Below are 21,825 nucleotides of genomic sequence, written 5' to 3'. Positions count from 1 at the left end.
AAGTCGCGGTTTCTGTTTTCCTCCATATCAGTCATCTCCGCCAGGCCCATGTCGTCTCGTCAACAGCCGCCATGGCGGCAGCCTACCTCGCCGACGGGAACAGAGCTCCCACCGTTGCAGATGTGGAACTCGCTGACCAAGTCTAAGACGCCCTTTGTTCCGATTGACCCAGCTGGCAAGAAGGTGTCTTGGTATGCCTGCGGACCGACAGTTTACGACGATTCGCATTTGGGACATGCCCGCAACTATGTTAGCACCGATATCATTCGGCGCATTATGCGCGACTACTTCAAGTTCGATGTCAACTTTGTTATGAACATTACAGACGTTGATGACAAGGTAAGGCAGTGACTCTTTGCCTTTGAGGCCGTGAACCACTAGGCGCAATGACTCATACATTCCATAGATCATTCTTCGTGCCAGACAACAGTACCTTTTCAACGAATACGTCGCCGCGAACCCCACTATTACGCCAGAGGTCTTGGACACTACCAAGAAGGCCTATACCGCATATCTAAAGAAGAACTTGACGTTGCTCGACCCCGAACTGTCCCCAGCACAATATCAGAAGGAAGTCGAGAAGGCATATGCGACGGTTCTGAGTGGAGGTGCGCTGCCGGGTAACGAAAAGGCCGGTGATGATGAGGCCAAGGTCAAGATGCACATCAAGACTGTGGCATCGGCTGCCATAGTCCTGAGCAAAGCCGAGGGTAGCACCGCTAGCGACCCGGCGCTATTTGCGGAATCTTTCTACACCAGCGCACAAGATGTCCTCCTGCCCTACTTGGACGCCCTCAAGGGCTCCTCAATTGACGCCGACGACCACAGCATTTTCACGAAGCTGACGAAGAAATACGAAGAGCGATTCTTGAAGGACATGCGAGACCTGAATGTTCTCGATCCTGATGAGTTGACCCGCGTGACAGAGTATGGTGCTGAGATTGCCGATTTCGTTGAGCGTATTGTCAAGAACAAGTATGGCTACGTCACTGATGACGGCTCTGTCTATTTCGATATTAGCGCCTTTGAGGCAGCAGGTCACCCGTACGCACGTTTGGAGCCCTGGAGTCGATCTGATAATAAGCTCGCCGCCGAGGGCGAAGGCTCTCTGATTACCAAGACTACCGAGAAGCGCAGTGCTTCCGACTTTGCTCTCTGGAAGTCTTCTAAGCCCGGAGAACCAAGCTGGTCCAGCGCCTGGGGCAAGGGTCGTCCTGGATGGCACATTGAATGCTCGGCCATGGCCTCGGCCCGCCTGGGCAAGCAGATGGATATCCATTCTGGTGGTATTGATCTTGCTTTCCCGCATCACGATAATGAGCTGGCCCAGAGTGAGGCATACTGGGATGACGGCCACCAACATGAGCAGTGGGTCAACTACTTCTTGCACATGGGCCATCTGTCCATTCAGGGCTCCAAGATGTCCAAGTCCCTGAAGAACTTCACCACCATCCGGGAAGCTCTTGACCGGAAAGACTGGACACCCCGGAGTCTGCGTATCGTCTTCCTTCTGGGTGGCTGGAAGGAGGGCTGCGAGATCACCGATGAGCTGGTTAGCACTGGCAACGCCTGGGAGGACAAGGTGAACAACTTCTTCCTCAAGGTGAAGGATGCGGCTGCTTTCCAGGGCTCATCTGCCGACACTACCTTTGCTGCTGATGTGGAAGCCGCCAAGACTGCAGTGCACAAGCACTTCTGCGATTCCTTCAACACGCCCGGTGTCATGCAAACCGTCTCAGAGCTCATTACCAAGTACAACAGCGCCGACAAGGCTACCTTGAACCCCAAGGATGTTGAGTCTGCTGCTCGCTTGGTGACCTCGCTTGTCAACACGCTCGGCTTGAACGGGGCTACGCCCGCCGACAGCACCGAGATTGGTTGGTCAGGCATTGATGTTCCCGAGGAGGCCAAGCCTTTCCTCTACCCCCTCTCCACTATGCGGGATACTCTTCGTCAAGCGGCCCGCTCCAAGGAGGGCATCTCACCGCAGCAGATCGAAGAGGCAGTCAAGGAATCCTCTCCGTCCGATGTCTCCGACTCGGCTAAGCCTTACGCCGAGGTTTTGTCGAACTTCCGAACCAAGGTCTCCTCTCTCAAATCCTCTGACTCAGTTGGCAAGGACATTCTCGCCCTCTGCGATCGCGTCCGGGATATCGATTTGTTCGACCTGGGTGTCTATCTCGAGGACCGGGACAACCTCCCCGCACTTGTCCGTCCCGTCACCCGTGAGATGATCCAAGCTCGGGAGGAGAAGGAAGCTCGTGCCAAGCAGAAGCTTCTGGAGAAGCAGAAGCGGGAGCAGGAAGCTTTGAAGCAATTGGAGAAGGGCAAGCTGAGCCACCTGGAGATGTTCCGAACCAACGAATACAGCGCCTGGGATGACGAAGGTCTGCCCACTCGTGACGCTGCTGGTGAGGAGCTCACCAAGAGTCGCACCAAGAAGCTCCGCAAAGACTGGGAGCGCCAGAAGAAGGCGCATGAGGCGTGGCTGGCTAGCCAGGCCAAATAGGCGCATCGTTCAGCACCATAAAAAGCCTTTCTATCATTTTGTTTTAATTTTTCGCGGTTATCTCGGGTGGTTCTTCGGACATGCATCGCGGGGCGTTCATTTAGGTCTATCGTATTGCACAAGTACATCTATACGCATGTATCTGTTTAAGGCATCCGGTTTCCCTCGTAAGCGTTTAGGCTAAATTCCCCCCACATTTACCAAAGCTGGAGATGTAAATACCCACCCATTCTATTTCAGTCTTCCTACCATTTTGTATTGAGCCATGCTTGAACAGGTATCGTACGAATCTTGGCCATTGGCTCGTCGGAGCATCTCCGATGCAGGCTTGTTTGCCACGAAGCCAGTGGCATGAACTGGCGCCGTGAATCTCGCCCCTCTCCACATCGACGTGGGCGCATGGGGACACCGGGTAACCTGCCTCGTTGGGTATCTCAAGCGACCGCGGGCGTTTAGAATGAGGAGGTGGGACGTTGTGATGTGTCTCTCGGTGAGAGGTATCCTTTGTTCTTCCACCACCTCTCAACCTGTGTCCTGCACAGCTTCCCCAAGTTAGATACTCATCGACACCCATCAGAGTTCCCTTTCCTGCCACCAATCTATCCAAGATGGCAACTCAAACCGGCCTTGATTACATGCGCTCGCGCACAATGGTGGACTGTGACACCTTGGATGAGGAAGGTGTGTATTACTGACCACAATGCGTGTTCACTATTGACCAGACGATGTATAGTTGCCAGAACTCTGGGTCCTTTCCAGGATTGCACATCTAACCAGGTGAGTATACCGAAGGACACTTCATTTACTGCCTGCTTGCATACGGCTGACTCTGTACCCCCAAGGCCATTGCATTTGGCGAGCTCTCCAACCCTGCACGGACTGAGGTCGTCGTAGCATCCAAGGCCGATGCGAAGGTCTTGCATTCCAAATACTCTTCTATTAGCGTTGAAGAGTTGGCTGTGGAGATTGCGGTAATGATTCCAAACTAATTTTCTGCTACAATATCTAGTGACTGATATGCTTGAACAGATGGTGCGCCTTGCTGTTGGAATGGCGAAACATATTCGTGGGCTCGTTCATGTACAGACTAACCCTTACTATTCGTACTCATCAGAGAAGACTGTTGTGAACGCTCTCCGTATGCTGTCTTCTATTTCCTGCACCGGAGATTGAATTATCAAGAAACTGACATTTATGTCAAAGGAATCGTGCAGCTGTTCCAGCATGTCCAACCCGGCTTCGATGTAGCCCGCATTGCCATCAAGATCCCAAGTACTTGGGACGGCATGATGGCGTGTCGAACGCTTGAGCTGGCCGGAGTTCGTACCCTTGCCACCACTCTCTTTAGCATGCCGCAGGCAGTGCTTGCTGCCGAAGTGGGCTGTACATACGTGGCCCCGTATGTGAACGAGCTCAAGGTCCAGGTAAATTCAGGGTCAGTAAATGTCCCCAACATCAGAAACTTCCGAATATAATACTGAGGAATATCAAAGAATCGTGGACGATCAGAAGTTGCTACGTCTTTGTGTCGCCATCCAGCAATACTACAAATCTGTCCCAGCTCCGACCAAAGTTCTGCCGGCGAGCTTGACATCTACTGAGGAGATCTTTATGCTTGCCGGGGTGGACCATCTCACGATTGCACCCCATCTGCTGGCTCAACTGACACAGCCTATGTCCACTGATGTCACGTCCTTGTTTGATTCCGCGGCACTCGAGCCCGTTCCTCCGGCAGGCACCTCGTATGTGCACGACCACGGCCAATACCAGATTACATTTGCTCGTGATAGAGGTGGAGCTAGCCAAAGAAAACTGACTGAGGTATGTAAAATTGAAGATCATAAATTGAGAGGATCTTCGTTGACACAAAACGCTTAATAGGCTGTGAACATTTTCTGTGACTTCCAGGACAAGCTGGAGAGCATGATGAAGGCTGTCGCTTAAACATACCACCTATATGAGACAAATAATGAGAATTCGTTACATTATTGATCGAATCTGATTCAAATGATCTCCCATCCAAGTAAATTTGACTTTACAACCGAAAGAGTCATATAGATTAAGAGCACGTGATCACCCGACGTCATCCACTTGGACCCGCGGATTTCTCCAACTTTTCTTCTTCAACTTACAATTGCATTGGTTTGGTAAGTATCGGGGTGGGAGTTTGCTTGCATTGAAATTCCAGAACCTCTGAACTCCCCTAAGTGAACACGCTGTCTCCTCGGAGCGGCATCTGTGGCTGGCATTCAGGGTGCATAATATTTTCCACTCGCACAACATGTTTCCCCCACAAGCGGCCAATCTCAACATCGAGGCCTTGGGTGGCATCTGTGGGTAAGTAAGACTGGTTTTTGTTGGAAACCGAAGCTTTCGCAACTGCTTTTGTGTGCACTGCGTATAAAGCACTCTTCATGCAAGTCTGCATAAAATCTCCGAGTTGCCGATCTCCCACATTGCGCCACACACACTCATGGGTTGCATCAATTCACTAACTCATATATAGCTCGATCTCAATTGCCTGCTGGGTTGTTGTATTTTCACCTCAAATTATTGAAAACTTCCGTCGAGGCTCTGCTGACGGTCTATCCCTTCTTTTTCTGATTGTCTGGCTAGCTGGCGATGTCTTCAATATCCTTGGCGCCGTCCTGCAGGGTGTACTCCCGACAATGATCATTTTGGCTGTCTATTACACCCTGGCAGATATTGTTCTTCTTGGACAATGTTTCTACTACCGGGGTTTCAACATTCGAGATGAATTTTCTTCATCGCCTTCTCCGGAACCTGGCCCGGTCGCTACTGGTGCGCTAGACAGTGAAGAAAGTAGCGGCTCCGAGGCTGTGGTCGCACCGACAGAACGATCAGCTTTGCTGCCAAAGTCGAATGGGCTTGTTCAAATTCAGGAACCGGCGCAAAATGCACCGAAAGGACAATCTTCCCAAGATAGTGCTCGTCCGATGTCCTCCTCACCCACGCAGCGAAGACGGCCGTCTGCTTCTTCTTTCAGAGATATTGTGCATTGCCATGTGGATGGGACACACCTCTCTCCTGCAACTCCATTTGTCGATCCCAATTTCGACAGGGCTCGTTATGAACGCCGTCGCCGGCGCATCTCTACTATTCAAACCATCCTCTTCAATACCACGGCCATTGCTCTCGTCTGTGCTGCCGGGATCCTCGGCTGGTACGTCAGCCCGGGATCAAAGAAGTCGAAGTCAGACCCCGAGCCTCTCACTCTGGATCCTCTGGGACAGGCCTTTGGATACTTGTGCGCCGTGTTCTATCTCGGCTCCCGAGTCCCTCAGTTGCTGCTCAATTACCGCCGCAAGTCTACGGATGGAGTCTCTCTGTTGTTCTTCTTGTTTGCCTGCATTGGCAACTTGACCTATGTCCTGTCTATCATGGCATACTCGCCGATCTGCCAGGGTACAGTGTCAGCCTCAGGCAATCTGGGCGAGCTATCGCACCGTCATCGCCCGCATTGCCGTCCTGGAGAGGCAGCTGCCTTGTATGGACGGTATGTCTTGGTGAATCTATCCTGGCTTGTGGGCAGCTTCGGAACTTTACTGTTGGATATGGGGATTTTCGTGCAATTCTTCTTGTATAGGGACGCGAAGAGTGTTGATGAAGAGTATGATGAAGAATAAATAAAATCGCTTATGTACATAAGAAGAAAATGACGAGAATCAGACAACGCTGCAAGCCTGGCTTTTTGAAAATGCGACTTGAATAAAGTGATATGACCGTACAGTCATTGCTCCAGATCAGCTAAAAAGGAGACCACCGCAGTCGCAAATGCCTTGGCATCATCGCGTCTCTCCTTAGTGTCAGGTCCAACTTGCTCCAGGAACAATGCCAACTTGGACTCCTTCCATCCCATGATGGGTGCGTTCTCAATACACATCTTGGACGTCGCAAACGCATCCATCTCATAATGTCCCTGCACAGTCAGGACTCTGCCTGGCTTGTATAGTCCCTGGATAGGGCAAATGGGCGTGCTTCCAATATTAAGCCATGGAGCAGGGAGGGAGACCGGCGGCGTGTCGGAGAGAGTCACAGTCTGTCCCTTTTCCACGGCCATCACACGGTCACCGTGGAACATTTGAATGCGAAGTTGGCCGTCCGGAAGGTGGCCCAGCGCGGATGGAAAGTGTTTAATAAATTGATTCTCCAGTTGGACGGTATAAATTCCCACTTCACGACCAAGAGGGCACTTCTCGACATAGACGTCTCGAACGGGGTCGTTGGGAACGCGGACCAAAGAGTGAGAGATCAGTTGGTGACCGAAGCAGGTACCCATGAGCCGGACCTCTGGATAGTCATTGTAAACGGTCTTGATGAATTTCTCCAGGATCTGCATCCAGGGAGACTCGGGCATTTCATAAACTCCTGGCGAGCCGCCGGTGATCAGGACTGCGTCGATGGGTTTGTATACTGGGAATTGTTGTTGAGATGCATCGCCGCGAAGCAAGTGGAAGTCCGGGTAGTGTCCTCCACGGATATCATATGGGGTGATGGTAATATCGATCGGATCATTGATGGCTGGGCTGGTTTTGTTCAAGTTGGCAGCTGTCTCTTTAAGGATATCGCGGAAATGGGCACTGCAAAGCCCGCGTGCCTCGTACAAGCCGCGTGCTGGAATATCGACATCGAGAACCGCAATGTGAATGTTGCGAACCATTTTGAAGTAGGTAACAAGTATGGATGATGCGTTTAAGAGCGGACAAGGTGTCAGAAAATTCTCAAATATTTACTCGGTGAAGCTGAAGACATGCTGAATATAACAACGACCGAACTCCGACTTCGCATCGGAAATACTTAGGTAAAATTGTGCGAAGTCGTCAACCTCAACAGAAAACTGTGAATAATCCGAATATTGTCGCGTAATAAAAGTTACCACAGAATAATGGAAATGACTCCAACTACTCGGGATCATTAGGTAAAAGATTGGATCTGGGGATGTTGACCGAAGAGCTTATTTGGAGCCCCACAGCGTCCGAGCCGGTGATTGGTCGGAAATGTCTGAGAATGATGAGCCTAAATATGTTTACAACACTATTGAGACTAGAATGATCCTGCTTCGAAAGAGAATAATAATCTATGCTGGGCGTGGTTGAGATTGGCTGAAACCTTTGGTTCAGCCACTTGGCTACCCCAGATCTGAGGCAACAGAGTGGATATAATATCTGGTGGCGTTACATTGAGGCAAAATTCTGATCAGATGACGATCAACAAGAACACTTAACTAACGCGTATGGATCACAGAGGACTCCTGCGGGGGAAAGGTGGAATAAACTAATAGTCATAGCGTCCTGTATTTCTGGAGTACAGTAGATGTGGATACAAAATTATTCCACATCAACAAGGAGACAGATCATATGACCACTGGTCAGGGATATGCGAGCCAAGTTCATGGCGATCACCGTCATTAATTTGAGCGCCCAGGATCTGCTTCGCAATATATTACTTTCTTATGGCTTTCCTGCCCCACCGATAAGATCAAGGACTTGTATTGACACGATTGCCCCTTAACGTAGAGGATTTGGCGCAGCCGGATGCTTCGGAATGTCTATGTGGGAGAGAGCACATAGACTTGGAAGATACGCCTTGGAAGGATCTTCGTAATTTCTCCTTGAGTCTCTTGGAACATCAATATTACGCTCGCGAGGAGAATGAGAATCCCCTTATTCAATATTGTGTAGAGGGAGCCCTCGTCTTATCACGAAAAGCAAAATAATTCAACAACCCGGAAATAATCGCAAGAAGGGTTATCATTAACATCCTCCCTAGAATCAGCAACCCCCGCGCTTGGCCTAGCGGTCACGGCCTGGAATTTGCCAGCCTGATTCGCATAATCCGAGGATGAGTGCCCTGCTGGCACCCCTCGGCAGCTGACGCGGCGGTTATCATTTTGATGGTCGTGGAATCTTATATTACCCCATCAAATTAACTTCCCATACTTTTTATAGTTTAATTTCTGTATCATTGTAACCAGAAAGAATGAGAGAGTATATTGAGTAGTTTTAATTAAATTTTAAACGTGTTGGTGGTTGGATGGCCTAGGGATATGTTGAAGGTGAGCATTCAAAGGAAGCCAATAATGTCGAGAATTGAGTTTGTATGGTAGACGGAGGTCGAGGGTTCGATTCATGGAGGTGGAGCATTTTTATTCTCAAAAAATTTCAAGAATTCTAGATTTTCTAATTTATCTCAAGGTAGCACTTCATGATGTTAGGACTTTAGAGGTCCTCTTGGGTCTCACAGTCCAGAGGCGGATCTCCGCGTGTTATGTAAGCGCGGTGGAGCGGGGAGCTTTCTCTAGAAAGCTATGGAATTTGGAGCTTCCCCTCCGACCTTTGTTTCCTTACAATCTCTCTCTTCGTCGCCCTCCCCTTCTCTGACACTGAAACGAACACCAGGCGTATCCCCACAGCCTAATCGCTAGGGACTGACATCATGAACGCTGCCGCAGAGGGTGAAAAGGCCCTTGCGGCCTCCAACGCGCCGCTCGCCATCCAACACTACACCCGTGCCTTGATCGAGCTACCCCGCGCCCCGTCCTACTACCTCCAACGCGCCATCGCACGCTCGCGCGTGAAGCCAGCAGACGGTGGGCCGAATTCTCGTGAAGCTCTTCAAGATGCCGAGATTGCCCTATCGCTTGCCCGCGAGCGCGGGAAGCGCGAGCTCATTCTGTCGGCACAGATGCGCCGCGGAGTAGCACTCTTCCAGCTTGAACGCTACGGTGACGCAAAGTTCCTCTTCGAACTCATTGAATCGAAGAATTCTGGCGAGAAGGAGGTACAGAATAAAGCGGAAGGTGTGAAAGCCGCCATGGCTGATGGAGGGGGCAAAAAGAACGGTTATGGAGCTGAGCTGCCCATTTGGATGGCCAAAGTCCGTCGCAAGTTGGGAGAGGTGGCTGAGGGTGATGAGAAGGCTACTGTCTCTGTGATTGAGTTCCCTACGGATACACGTGTACCGACCGAGAAGCAGCTCAAGGCTGAATGGGAGAGTCTCAAATCAGGAAAGGCGGTAGATGGAGGAGACAAGACAGTTCAAGAGAAGAACCAAAAGGACCCCTCTTCATCCGGTGTTTCCTCGGACCCCACGAAGTCGGAAGACAAAGAAACAACAGAGGCTTCGCCCGTTGTGGCTCCACAAAAAGTTCGCCATGAGTGGTATCAGTCCAATGCTTCTGTTGTGGTGACCCTCTACGCGAAGGGGATCCCCAAAGAGAGTGTTGAGACTGAGTTGAAGGATGAGTCGGTTTGTTCTATTCTACCCTTTTGGGAGGCGATCTGGAAGACTAACCATGACTTTTAGGTGTCCTTGCAATTCCCTCTGCCCTCTGGTTCCGGCTACGATTTTACCCTTGACCCTCTCTATGCTCCTATCGATCCTTCTACATCCAAAGTCTCAGTCATGGGCACCAAAATCGAACTGGTCCTGCAGAAAAGGACAGCAGGTCAGAAATGGAAATCCCTCGAAGGATCAGCCTCCAACACGACAAAGATTGCAGACCGGCCTGCTGCGCCGCAAGCCCCAGTGAGCTCGGGGCCATCATACCCAACCTCATCCCGACACGGTGCAAAGGACTGGGACAAGCTCGCATCGACCCTGACTGCCAAGAAATCCAAAGGAACAAAGGGCAAGGCGGAGAAGGATGAGACTGGCGATGTCTCCGACGCAGAATCCGTGAATTCAGAGTATGGAGGAGATGCCGTGGATGGGTTCTTCAAGAAACTGTACGCGGGTGCCGATCCGGATACGCGCCGAGCTATGATGAAGAGCTATGTCGAGAGCCAGGGCACGTCTCTGAGCACTAATTGGTCAGAGGTTGGAAGCAAGAAGATGGAACCACACACTTCAAGCTAATTGGATTTGTGATCATCAATTATGTGTTGTTTTTCATGTTCGTGTCGCTGTCATGAACCCACGCATCTAGCGAAAGGTGTTAGCTTGCATACTTAGTATTCTGTTTTATTTGTTCTCTTTATAACTTCGGTTCCGATATCTTTACTGGCACGAGAACATGATAGTTATTTGATTATCTTTGGTTACCAACGAGTGTATTGTATCCCCTGAGCCACTGGTTTAGACAAGTCGGTAGCTCGGAATTAATTCCGAGGGAGAAGTGGTTTTGATAACGCTCGGAAGCCCGCGATCCACCTCTCGCACCACCGGAATGTCGTGAACCTCGTTACTTTGTGGAGAACTTGATATCTATTTACTCCACCCCTGATCCGACTTCCGCAATATTGTGCGGGGTATAGCAAGTGCACGACCTAATCCTGAAGCGAAGACTGGGAGCCTTAAAAGCAGCCGCCGAGTATCGCACGAACTCTGCTAGTGTTTGCACCTCCCGTCGGTCAAGATGTATTCTTCAAACAGTCCAAATAACTCGGTAGCTTATTACAATGGCCACATATATACAGTCAACCCTGCCCAACCCTGGGCTGAGGCTTTCATTGTCTCGGCAACCGGTATAATTGAGGCAATTGGTACCGAAGAGGAAATCTTCAAGATTGCTAACTCACGAAACCTCATCCGATATGATCTCGCTCAAAGATTCGTCATGCCGGGTATCCATGATGCCCACACCCATCTGCTGCTTGCCAGCATGCAAGCCTTGAACGAGTCATCTATTGGCTTCGACTCTGGTGCGAGCAATATCAGTCAGCGATTGCAAGACGGTATATGTGCTTGTGCTTATCACAATGTGGCTGGAGACTGGGTAATTGGCAATTTCTATCAAGCTAGTTTCTTCCCTGATGGTATCCCCGATCGCAAATACTTGGATTCCAAGTATCCAACCACACCAGTACTCGTGCGGGAGGTTTCTTGCCATCGCATTCTTCTCAACACTCCGGGGTTGAAAAGAGCAGGAATCGATCCTGTTCATGCAGTTGATCCACCAGGCGGCTTTTATGTCCGCCGTCCAGATGGAAGCCTAACTGGAGAAGTCGCTGAAAGCGCCATGAGCCAAGTCTTCTCGAAGCTCCCCATTACGCCTTTATCTCACGCCAAACGAGCGTTGGAGTTTGGCATACGCATGTGTCTCAAGTATGGAATCACATCCTGCCAGGAAGCCTCCGCCAACTCGCTATACCTCCATGCCGTCCAAGAACTGGAGCAGGAAAATCGTCTCGACCTCGACATCTATACTCATATTGTCTGTGCACCTGAGACATTTGCCATGGAACCTCGCGATAGTCTAGCAGCCTTGCTAGATGTGGCCAATGGCTTCCGCAGCAAGCATGTGCATACAAACTTTGTCAAGTTCTGGCTCGACGGGGCTCCTTTACCTCCACAATTCACCCAGTGTGATCTCGACGCGGAGGGTCGTCCGGCGCAGAAGCATATGGTGATTGACTGGCGCTTCTTGGAGGAAGCGGTGACAAAATATGATGCGCGTGGTATGACCTGCAAACTTCACGTTGCGGGAGAGGGATCTGCTCGTGGCGCTCTGGATGTCCTGGAACGAGTTCGAAAGGCCAACCCCAATGGGCCAAGACACGAGCTGGCGCATTGTAGTGCAGTTCACGAGGGTAAGCTCCAAACGCATCACCATGAAGGTCGACTATTTTACTGACCTCGTTGGTGCTTAAGATGATATCCCTCGTTTTGCGAAAAACCGAATCACTGCCGAGATGTCCCCTGCCATTTTCCATGAACCAGTCGTTCAAGAGATACCACACCTACTCAAGTGGGCATTCAATCAGGTCCTAGAAACAGGAGCCCACATGACGATCGGATCAGACTGGCTACTTCCAGAAACACCTAGCCTTTTCGATTCACTTGCTGCTATCGTTGAGAAGGTTGAAGTGTGGCCTGGCGGCCGCAAGAGCTCAGCTTTGGAATCCGGAAAAACTACCAAGGAACGGGGAGGTGAGATCTTATGCCGGGTCATCACGCTTAGCGGCGCAGAGGCAGTTGGGGCTCAAGATCGGACTGGCAGTCTGGAAGTTGGAAAGAAGGCCAACTTTATTGCTGTGGACCGTGATTTGAGCAAGGGCAATTTCTCTGGGGCTACTGTTTTGAAGACTTGGTTCGAAGGGCGGTTGGTCTATGATAGCAAGGAGCATGGGTCTGCTACGACACTTTCAACCACTAACAGCAGGTTGTGAGGGACAACCTGACTTCTGGAGGTCGCTATGTGATCGAAACCTTCTGTATCTACTTTTATGGATCAAAGATAGACGAATCAACATTTCGGTATCTCTACCGAGCGATGGGTATTTCATCGACTGAATACGACGGGCTTCGATAATGCCCAAGATATTATTGATTATTGGAGTGAATAGTACAGTACATATGACAAATGTAGGCTTTTCATGGATATCACTGCAGCTCCTCGTTGCCGAATCGTTTGCTGTACAAACCCAAGGCACGAATCGGCCAGTAGAACTTGTAGTTGGGATACGAAATCATACTAGACACAAAGTTAGCTAAGCCCCATTTCCAAGGCAGAGGAAGGTCAACATACCATGACTGATTGAAAACTCCCTCGATCGACTCCTGCAGCCACTCGCCATTACGCTGCTGGCGCGACATGAGCAGCTTCATGCCTCGCTCCAGTGGCTCCTTGTGGGGGTAGTGGGCCTCCATGAGTGCCAGGCAGGCCCAGGCGGTTTGAACAACCTGGGACTTCTCATGCTGAACATAGACATGCTTCTCACTGCTGAGATACGATTCACCCCAGCCACCGTCGGCCTGTTGCTTGGCGATCAGGAACTCACAGCCCCGGCGAGAATTCTCGCTGGTCTCATAGGTCTCACCAACACTAGCCAGACTTTCCAGGGCAAACATAGCAGCATAGGTGAAGCAGATACCCCAGGAGCCGTACCAGCTACCATCCTTACGCTGAGCGCGTTTGATGTAAGCCACGGCCTTCTCCTTGGCCGCACGGATTTCGTCAGCACGGTAGTCAGGGTAGAACTTGCTGAACAGCGAGAGCGCAGTCACCGATGCAGTGGTGCACTCGGGATAATCATAGCCGATCATAATGCCGCCAAAGACCTCGGCAGCGTTCAGCCATTCGACCTTGGGCGAGGCACGGGTGGTCTCGTACTCGGTGAAACCGCCAGTCGGGTTCTGCATCAACAGGAGACAGTCCACACTGTCCTTCAGGCGATCCAATGAGATCAACTTGGGGAAGTTGTGCATCTCCTGAAGCTGGATAGTGGACCGCAGACCCTCGGCAGTGCAGTCGCTGACTGTGTATCCTTGGGTCTTGGTACTGAAAGGCCAAGCACCCTTACGGTGCTGGCGATAGCACTTCTCCTGATCTGGCACGTTCTCGCGTAGTTGATGGTCGTCAATGAACTCCAGGGCCTTGAGCAGCATGGGTCGCCACTTAGGGTCATCGGCAAATCCAGCGACTGAAACTGCTTGCGTGACGAAGGTAGTGTCCCACACCTGGACACCGTTGGTGCCGTTGGCCAACATACCCTCATGCTTCATCCACATGTAGTCATTCAAGCGCTCTCGATGTCGGCGAACCGAATAGCTGTCTGGGCCGTCGTGAATGAAGCAGGCAACCATGTTAAGTGGATTATTCACGGGTCCCAGCCCCGCGTAATCAGTGTTTTCATCCTCCATGCGGATCAGCTCCCAAGTCCAGTCCTCGGCACGCTTACTGATAGCGTTGATACGGAGGAATGGGTTCCAGATGCGGACCAGAAGCTCGTTGATACCGTTCAAGAGCCAGGTCTTGGGGTAGTAGTTGTCGGCGGGGTGAATAGAGTTGCGGTGATTCGCAAAATTGATTGTGTTGTATGGCTGCGTGTACAGCTCTTCTCGAAGCTGTCTCGTGAAGTCATTGAGAGGGAAGGACCATTTCTTGGACCAAATGTAGGAGAGAGGCAAGAACACCTGACGGATATGGATCCACCATCTCCAAGGAGCGAAAGGCACCCAGTCGGGAAGAAGCCTGACAGAGGAAGTTAGAGTAAATCCGTTGATCCTTGCGATGATAGACATACCAGATCTCAGGGGGAACGGGGTTGACACCCTCCCACTCCATTACGCCCAAAATACTGAGCCAGGCCTTGGCCCAGTGAGGGCCATAGATAGCACCTCCGAACTTGTGGAGAAGTCCTCGAGCCTTGATCATACGAGGGTCATCCTCGCTGACACCGACTATACGCAGCGCCACATAGTTCATGGCAGTACCAAAGACGGAGCTGTGAGCTTCGATGTGAAGACCCCAACCGCCATCTTCCGGGTGTTGACGGGCAAAGAGATAGCGCTTGATCTCCGTCGCATACTCCGGAGGGATGGGGGTGTTGGTCACATACCAGGTAATCAACAGACCTGGAAGCAAGAACATGGGGCCACCATACTCGCAGCCCCAGTTGCCTGGCTCGAGTTGGAGGTGAGAGAAGAAAGAGAGGCCATTTTCGGCAGCTTGGAGAGGTGTCTTGGCTTCAGACAGCTCGGGCAGACCCTGAATTATGAGTGTTAAGATTGAGAAATGTATAAGCAAATCCAAGCACTTACAGTGGGCAAACCAAGGTTGTATTTATCGGCAATTGTTTGTGGCCAAGCCTCGTTCTCCTCATCGGTCTCCAGATATCGCCAGGTCTGGCGACCCTCCTCATTGACCAATCGCCAGCGAGTGTAGTCAGTCTTGGAGTCGCCATTACCGTCATTATTCAGATGGCCCTGAGCAGGGCTCCTCCAAGGACCAATGTATGAAGCCATTGTCTGTACGGCTCCGTCAATCGAGAACTTGAAGAAGTGGAAAGTTGAAGCTCTATCGATTGGCGATAAAGCGGATAAACATCTCGGGGGCCTGGGGTAGCTGACTCAGCAGTCTCAAGACTGCCGTGTACAACCAAGAACAAGGAGTCGCAACTACATGTGATATTTGTTAGTTAATAGAAAAAGAAAAACATTGAATGAATGCAATTGATTGGAATCAAGACGAATACAACTGAAAAAATTGTCGAAGAACGAATGTTGGTTGCGTGGAGCCCACAACCTGACTACACAAGTACGATCCTAGGACTCAGCGAAAGGGCACACGACCTACATTCGACCTTCGTCTCTCGAACAACTACCAAAAGCACACGAACAGCATCTCGGTAAACCATAAGAGAGATGCCTAGGTCCGCGCTTTAGTGTGCGGGGGCCTTGACTGGCACTTGGATATCACCCGTTGATCCTCGCAATATTCGGGTGGTATTGAGAGATGTCAACAGCTGTACAAGTCATCACCTCCAGCCTCGCTGATGCCTTCATAGCTAAAAGGCCAGAAAAACACCGCCTCACATTACCTGTGATTTAGGCAGGAAACCAAAATTATACTGTGCAAAGGTTTGATATACACAGAGGATATCACTGGCGCTGCCCGACTTCACTGGAGATTGTTAGCCCAACCGAGTTAAATGGCGTACCTCGTTGGCTGGTTCTATACGCATAACATCTGTAACCAAAAAGTTTGAGCTCTCAATAATATCAATGTATAGTGTGAGTTGGGTACACGTCGTAGCCATAACGTACCGAATAGGGCAGGTCACGTTGTCACGTTATCCAAGTTAACTTCAACCACACCAACTTCCAACTATACTCCACTTCACCCACAGGCATTGGCATCTGCCATGTGAATAGCTTCCGATGCCATGTCCTTGGCCACAGCCTTTGTTTCGAGTGAGGAGCAACAATTGGTCCGCAATTATATTGACAACGTGCTCATCGACCTCCTCAATCAATTGACCCTGTCCCCATCCGAAGGACAGCCATCGATCACCCTGCGCTGCAAATCCCGTTCAGCAACATGTATGATCAATTCGCACAATGGGGCTCTCGAGGCAGGTCGCAATGAGGACGCGTTCCGCTCATATTCATGGCCGGGACGCACGGCACACGAGTCTTGGAAATTCAGTATGCAGACTGTCTTTGCGTTATATCCCACAGAAGCGCTAATAGTCATGACATCTAGCGGCGATCCTTCGAGTATTGGCTATTATTGATCAGACCCTGCGTACAGGACAATTGATTTCGAAAAGGTGAGTGGGATGTCCCTGGGCCCGTTGAAGGCAGACAGGGCATTGGACTAATCGCGACGGTCTGTTCCCAGAGACATTTATTATATCGATCCAGCATATTTCAAATCGCAACAGACGATAAATTGCATCATTGATGACCTTGCCTTTACCATTGGTGTTGACCGAGCAGCGTTGAATGTGGTGAGTCTGCCTTTAGCCAACTTCAGCTTCAAATGGAGTCAACAATGCTGAGCGCAATTCATTGCTAGGAGGCAGCCAGCAAAGGATTGGTAGCAGGGTGCTTTCGGCTGAAACACGAATCCTCTATAATTATGGATGCGAACGGCACACATGTGAGTGCGAGTCTCTGGAACCACTCAGATGTCATGGACTGTGATACTGATACGGCCAGGACACCACCATCCCTCGAATTCAGGACACCGATCAGATTGATATATCCGGTGCTCGGTGGGTGTTCATCATTGAAAAAGAGGTAGATGTGTCCCCACTGCAACTCAATGCCACACATCCAGTGAGTGCTGACCTGTCTTTCGATCGAAGGCAGTTTTCCATCGGCTAGTTCGGAGCAGCTATCCCACGCGGGCCATTATGGGCGACGGAATCTTGATAACAGTAAGAGGGGACCATTGCAATGGTCCGCGAAGATGTCTAACAGACACTTCTCCAGGGCAAGGGATACCCGGATATCAATACTCGCGAGTTCGTACACCAACTCTTAGTCGCTTCCAGCAAATACGCCAGACCACCTCGCTTTTATGCCTTGGTCGACGGGGATCCTCACGGGATAGCCATAATGTCAACATACAAGTATGGATCAATCGCGCATCTTCACGACAATGCAAGGCTGAGCCTGCCGGGCATGGAATGGTTGGGCTTGAAAGTCGTAGATGCCATACTCGCATCCGAATCACCCGGTGCCAATGAGGTCCTCTCTCTTACCCCCAGTGATCGAAGAAAGATACTCGCTATGCTTCGCAACAATCCGGTCTGGTCGAATGATGGACCGGAACCCGAATGGCGTTCGGAGTTACAGCGCATGTTATTTTTGAATGTCAAAGCGGAGATCGAGATGCTTTATGATCGCGATGGCGGGCTTGAGGCATGGATTGATCGGAAACTCTTCCGCCAGGAGTGATCAGCATTTGCGACGCTGATGTGGATGAAAGCGTCGACCAGGATATCCGCTAAAAGCAACCTGTATATTATAGACTAGACTTAAAAGGGGGTTCGGGGATCCAACACAATAGCATAGAGCGAACAACTTATCAGTGGAATCATAAATTGAATTCTCTCTTCCAAATGCTCGATATACATACAAGCTGTGCAACCAGAAAAAAGCCATCACCAGCCAAGCAATGCAAAACTCAAGAAATCATGTCCCGGCGCCAATCATCAAAGCGTGTTCTTCGTCCGTGCCAGCACATTCGGGTCTGATATGTTTTTTAAAGACCCAGACCCTTGCGCACCTCATCCCGAACCTTCTGCTCGTACTCGGCTCGTCGCTCGCGCCACATTTTGGCCGCCTCGACGTTGGCGGGGCTCTCGTCGTTGGGTTCAGCGAGCATGCTCATGACGGAGATGAGGATCTTCTCCACGCTCTGAATGGGCGACCAGCGCTCGGAGGCATGTTCATAGTGGTTCGGGTCATCACCAGGTGGGTGGAGGATCGAGATGCAGACGGTTCCATTGGGGTATACTATATTACAGAACAAAGCGTCAGTCCATGCTCAGTGGGAGGGGTTCAAATGCGCTGTCGAGCTATGATGTAGTCTGGGGCCGGAAAGCCTACCGTTTGGGTGCCACACTCCACCTCCGACGAACTTCATGGTCGGGGGGCTCAGAGGATAATCCTTGGGGAACTTGAGCTCGGCTGCGAACACACCACCCTCGAAGGGAGTACCTCCAGGGCCCTCGATCAGAGCTTCCCAATAGAACATGTCATCCTCGGAGACGGGGCCAGCCGTGATACCCTCGGGCGGGTTTGTGGAAAGATTCTTGTACTCGTGAAAGAGACGCTTCTGAGCGACCGATGAAGCCATTCTTGCTAGCGATCAGAGTGGATGAGTCGTAGAAGGTGGTCGAAGTGGTTGGGGTTGGCACACGACGTAGAGGATGGGTTGGGTTCAGCGGGTGGCAAGCCGGGAAGTTTCCGCACTCGTTCGGAATGGAGACTCGGAAGAGATGGTTGTTAGGTAGGTGAAGGCCTCAAACCACAGCGGACACTGAGCGTGTAGAGATGCAGAGTTCTGTAAGTGGGTAAACGAAATGGCGGTTGGGAAAGAAGAAAAGTTGAAGAAGAAGAGCAGCAATTCGCGGGGTGCGCCATCGCTGGTCGCCCCACTGGCCGATCCCGACGTAATACAGTCTGTCCAGCTATAAAAATACAGATATATTCACGGTCTATTCAAGGTATCATAGGGTTCATAGTATACAAATTTTGATGATTTGACCATTAGAAAAAGTCAAAATCATCACCGCCTCCTTCATCAGATCCTTCATCACCCCAAGGATCAACGAATTCGTCTTCACCCCAAGGGTCCTCTGGGCTTTCCTCGGCCCATACATCTTCAGACTCGCCAGGCTGCCCTGGGAACTGCTGATCCGGCGGAGGCATGGTAGACTGACCGGGCGCAGGGGCCTCGGCCGCCTGGTTCCCCGACATACCCCTTTGCATGGCTTCGTATCCAGCCATGGCACCAGCGCCCGCAGCGCCCGCAGCTAAACCATCTGCCATACCACCAGCAGCGGTTGCTCGTCCAAGCGTACCGGCTGCTACCTCACCAAGTGCACCGGCTTCTCCAGCAGCTGCACCGCCAGCGGCAGCACCACCAACGGCCCCCGCAGCCTCTCCCGCGGCTGCTCCTCCAGCCGCAGCTTCGCCACCAACTCCGGGGAACCAAAGGGGCAAGAACCCAAATCCACCTGATCCACTGTGACGACTGAAGTAGTCGAAATCAACGCTGACAGCGGTAGCGAGCATCACTGCTCGTTGGTCTAGGGTCATCCCAGGTGTGGTGTTGCCCTGATTTGCCGATGCTTCGGTGCCAGCTCCAGCAGAATCCATGCGCAATGCATACACACCCGTGTCGGTGAAAATCTCTCGGGCGAATCCAGCAAAGTTGCGGTTCACAGATCCAATCAGTTGATTTTCTGCTGATAGTAGAGAAAAGTCCCAGGACAAGAACGGCTCGTTGACATAGGCAAATTGGTTAAATTCCCCTGGACCTTGGCTAGCATCCTGGGCGAGCTGCAACTGCTGCTGTTTGGACAAGCCAGATCCGGCGAGGGGGAAGCTCCGAGTACCCATGTCCATGGCGGAAGTTGGCGATTGGTGATATGTGAATAGATTGTACTTCCGCCGCAAGGGTGCCCATTGCTGCTGCGCTTCGCCAATAACTCGCATCTGGGCAAAGTCCAGCGGGGAGACGCGCGCATTGGAGGAAACGTCAGCTTGGACCAAGGCACCTGGTGTCGTTGGTTGGGGGGATGTAGAGTATGAGGATGAGGCAGCATTGGTATCTAGGGGATCGTAGACTTGGATCCGAGAATTGATCCATGAGAATGGGCGATTAAACTGTGGCGTCCAGTGATTAGCGCTTGAAGGGGATTCTGGCTACGAGTCTGGCTTACCCGTAGCACCTCGTTCTCATGTTTATCAAACACATGTGTCACGAAGCTCCGGTGTGTGCGGAACCATTGGCGTGCCATGGCATTAGCCATGCCCTTCTCTTGCTCCGCCATGTATCCAATGTGATTCCCCTGCGCATCCATGATGACATACTTGTTCGCCTGTTCGAAACCACTGCGAGGATTGTGTCAGTATTATAGTCTTGGAGGATGCTGACCCGAATCCACTCACATCATGACGTTCATCATCTCCAGTTGTCGCTGCACCACCAGCGCGGAGTTGGCCAGCAGTTTTGTCGCAGGATGAGTTTCTTTGAGGACGCCATTAGGGTCTTCTGGGAGATAGACAGGTGAGAGGAGGGTATTTTGCGAAGGATCATAGTTTGTATTGATAGTATCTTGGGATTCTGAGACCGGTGTCTCTGATGGCTGTGGCGTCTCGTCTGGTTTCCGAGCTTGGGGAATGCGTCCCGGCCTTGCGATGCTGCTGCGCGGACCGAGACGAGTGCTTCTGCCGCGAAGAGTCGACAGAGGTCTGCGGATTGCAAGACCGCTCAGCGGGGAGGAATGGAGCCTCACGCTCCACATATCGATAGAAGCGAGTTGTTAAGGCTGGGTGGTGCGTATGCGAAGTGTTCGAGTGTACGTTGACAGCGGCGGGAGCACAGGCAAAAAGTCGAAGCTGGCGATGACGGAAGATCGCCCGCGGGGTTAAGCGGATTTACTGCCGCCACCTTACGAGTACTCGGTGTCGTTGTCCATCCATTCCTCTTAAATGCGAGCAATTCAGATAATAGCCTCTCTATGGAACACTGCATACTTAATCGGCTACTTCACTAGCCACATTTTAGAGGCCATCCTAGACTTCCTAAGCTTCAAAGTGTCTCTTCAGAAGCTCCCATCTCTTTAGGCTGTCTTACCACCCAACGTGAGATCGAGGCAAATCATTCGATGGATTGGTAGAAGTTTTGAACAATGCTGAACGTATTATAGTGCCCTGGGCCTTGAAACTACAGCGTATAGACATTATGATCGCGTTGATTGCATACAGCAATCTCACAGAAGACCCTTACGAGCCAACTCAATCTTCCGGGCCGCCTCGCCAGCCTTGAATCCGCCCTTTGACACGCAAATAGCGCTCCCTTCTCCCAGTTCGACCTTTTCTTCAACATCGGGGTGTGCGCATGGGCAGTGGTGTGGGAAGGAAACGCATGCGAGGGTCCCAGGGCAGAGGTAGTTGCTGCATTGCGCTGCATAGGTAGATTCGAGGTCAGTGAACAATTGCAAACTAGAGTATGCCCAGCTCGAAGTCCAGACGACAAAGACACCTACCTTGAGCCCACATCTTCTGGTACCGACCGCTATCACTAGGGACATTCTGAGAGCCTTGGTGTTGAGCTTGTTGGTTGCCGCCAAACATGTTCTCGAAGAATTGGAACTGGGCCTGGGCGACGGCGGCCAGCAATAGAAGAGCCCATAGACTCGAGACAATATTGCGCAACATATTTTTGATCCGAAGTTGCTTCGTGGACAGAAGGATGTCAAAGCAAGGAGCGACCTGAAGTAATTGTTGGAGGTGGCCTATAGATGAAGCCAGTTTACGGACTGGGCACGTGACGCCAAGCAATTTACCTCCGAGAAAAAGTTCCCCTTGTAGCTTTCACCTCCGCATCT

The 21,825-nt window shown here is 51.1% G+C and overlaps 11 protein-coding genes across 11 annotated transcripts; 6 read left to right on the top strand and 5 right to left on the bottom strand.

Moving 5' to 3' along the window:
- Positions 1 to 48: 48 nt before the first annotated feature.
- N7496_003978 (cysteine--tRNA ligase) lies at positions 49 to 2,509 on the top strand (the record flags this gene model as incomplete). Its single annotated transcript, XM_056696909.1, has 2 exons — positions 49 to 339; positions 407 to 2,509. The coding sequence occupies 2 exons, from the start codon at positions 49 to 51 to the stop codon at positions 2,507 to 2,509; spliced, it is 2,394 nt and encodes a 797-aa protein (XP_056559121.1).
- A 608-nt stretch (positions 2,510 to 3,117) lies between these two features.
- N7496_003977 (transaldolase family protein) lies at positions 3,118 to 4,453 on the top strand (the record flags this gene model as incomplete). Its single annotated transcript, XM_056696908.1, has 7 exons — positions 3,118 to 3,190; positions 3,243 to 3,286; positions 3,352 to 3,480; positions 3,539 to 3,647; positions 3,713 to 3,944; positions 4,003 to 4,330; positions 4,391 to 4,453. 7 exons carry the CDS (start codon positions 3,118 to 3,120, stop codon positions 4,451 to 4,453), a joined length of 978 nt encoding a protein of 325 aa, XP_056559120.1.
- A 337-nt stretch (positions 4,454 to 4,790) lies between these two features.
- On the top strand, positions 4,791 to 6,156 carry N7496_003976 (PQ-loop repeat-containing protein; the record flags this gene model as incomplete). Its single annotated transcript, XM_056696907.1, has 2 exons — positions 4,791 to 4,846; positions 5,016 to 6,156. 2 exons carry the CDS (start codon positions 4,791 to 4,793, stop codon positions 6,154 to 6,156), a joined length of 1,197 nt encoding a protein of 398 aa, XP_056559119.1.
- Positions 6,157 to 6,260: 104 nt separating this feature from the next.
- N7496_003975 (type 1 glutamine amidotransferase) lies at positions 6,261 to 7,190 on the bottom strand (the record flags this gene model as incomplete). Its single annotated transcript, XM_056696906.1, has 1 exon — positions 6,261 to 7,190. One exon carries the CDS (start codon positions 7,188 to 7,190, stop codon positions 6,261 to 6,263), a length of 930 nt encoding a protein of 309 aa, XP_056559118.1.
- A 1,775-nt stretch (positions 7,191 to 8,965) lies between these two features.
- N7496_003974 (co-chaperone SGT1) lies at positions 8,966 to 10,387 on the top strand (the record flags this gene model as incomplete). Its single annotated transcript, XM_056696905.1, has 2 exons — positions 8,966 to 9,778; positions 9,836 to 10,387. 2 exons carry the CDS (start codon positions 8,966 to 8,968, stop codon positions 10,385 to 10,387), a joined length of 1,365 nt encoding a protein of 454 aa, XP_056559117.1.
- A 499-nt stretch (positions 10,388 to 10,886) lies between these two features.
- On the top strand, positions 10,887 to 12,639 carry N7496_003973 (amidohydrolase; the record flags this gene model as incomplete). Its single annotated transcript, XM_056696904.1, has 2 exons — positions 10,887 to 12,060; positions 12,122 to 12,639. The coding sequence occupies 2 exons, from the start codon at positions 10,887 to 10,889 to the stop codon at positions 12,637 to 12,639; spliced, it is 1,692 nt and encodes a 563-aa protein (XP_056559116.1).
- Positions 12,640 to 12,853: 214 nt separating this feature from the next.
- N7496_003972 (terpene cyclase/mutase family protein) lies at positions 12,854 to 15,217 on the bottom strand (the record flags this gene model as incomplete). The annotated part of the gene is made up of 4 exons (XM_056696903.1): positions 12,854 to 12,944; positions 12,999 to 14,444; positions 14,497 to 14,960; positions 15,014 to 15,217. The coding sequence occupies 4 exons, from the start codon at positions 15,215 to 15,217 to the stop codon at positions 12,854 to 12,856; spliced, it is 2,205 nt and encodes a 734-aa protein (XP_056559115.1).
- Positions 15,218 to 16,128: 911 nt separating this feature from the next.
- N7496_003971 (uncharacterized protein) lies at positions 16,129 to 17,659 on the top strand (the record flags this gene model as incomplete). Its single annotated transcript, XM_056696902.1, has 7 exons — positions 16,129 to 16,399; positions 16,458 to 16,524; positions 16,596 to 16,704; positions 16,773 to 16,856; positions 16,916 to 16,996; positions 17,065 to 17,136; positions 17,192 to 17,659. Coding segments are annotated over 7 exons (1,152 nt in total), but the record flags the coding sequence as incomplete, so codon positions are not given.
- Positions 17,660 to 17,966: 307 nt separating this feature from the next.
- N7496_003970 (E2 ubiquitin-conjugating protein UBC7) lies at positions 17,967 to 18,563 on the bottom strand (the record flags this gene model as incomplete). The annotated part of the gene is made up of 2 exons (XM_056696901.1): positions 17,967 to 18,220; positions 18,314 to 18,563. 2 exons carry the CDS (start codon positions 18,561 to 18,563, stop codon positions 17,967 to 17,969), a joined length of 504 nt encoding a protein of 167 aa, XP_056559113.1.
- A 413-nt stretch (positions 18,564 to 18,976) lies between these two features.
- Positions 18,977 to 20,739, bottom strand: N7496_003969 (scramblase family protein; the record flags this gene model as incomplete). Its single annotated transcript, XM_056696900.1, has 3 exons — positions 18,977 to 20,098; positions 20,155 to 20,326; positions 20,384 to 20,739. 3 exons carry the CDS (start codon positions 20,737 to 20,739, stop codon positions 18,977 to 18,979), a joined length of 1,650 nt encoding a protein of 549 aa, XP_056559112.1.
- A 468-nt stretch (positions 20,740 to 21,207) lies between these two features.
- Positions 21,208 to 21,655, bottom strand: lcl2 (the record flags this gene model as incomplete). Its single annotated transcript, XM_056696899.1, has 2 exons — positions 21,208 to 21,401; positions 21,484 to 21,655. 2 exons carry the CDS (start codon positions 21,653 to 21,655, stop codon positions 21,208 to 21,210), a joined length of 366 nt encoding a protein of 121 aa, XP_056559111.1.
- Between the last annotated feature and the right edge of the window lie 170 nt (positions 21,656 to 21,825).

Source organism: Penicillium cataractarum (genome assembly GCF_028827025.1).
Source record: "Penicillium cataractarum strain IBT 29864 chromosome Unknown utg000002l, whole genome shotgun sequence".
In the NCBI taxonomy this organism is placed as follows: domain Eukaryota; kingdom Fungi; phylum Ascomycota; class Eurotiomycetes; order Eurotiales; family Aspergillaceae; genus Penicillium; species Penicillium cataractarum.
The sequence above is the reverse complement of the archived record's forward strand: the minus strand, read 5'-3'. Positions and strand labels throughout refer to the sequence as shown.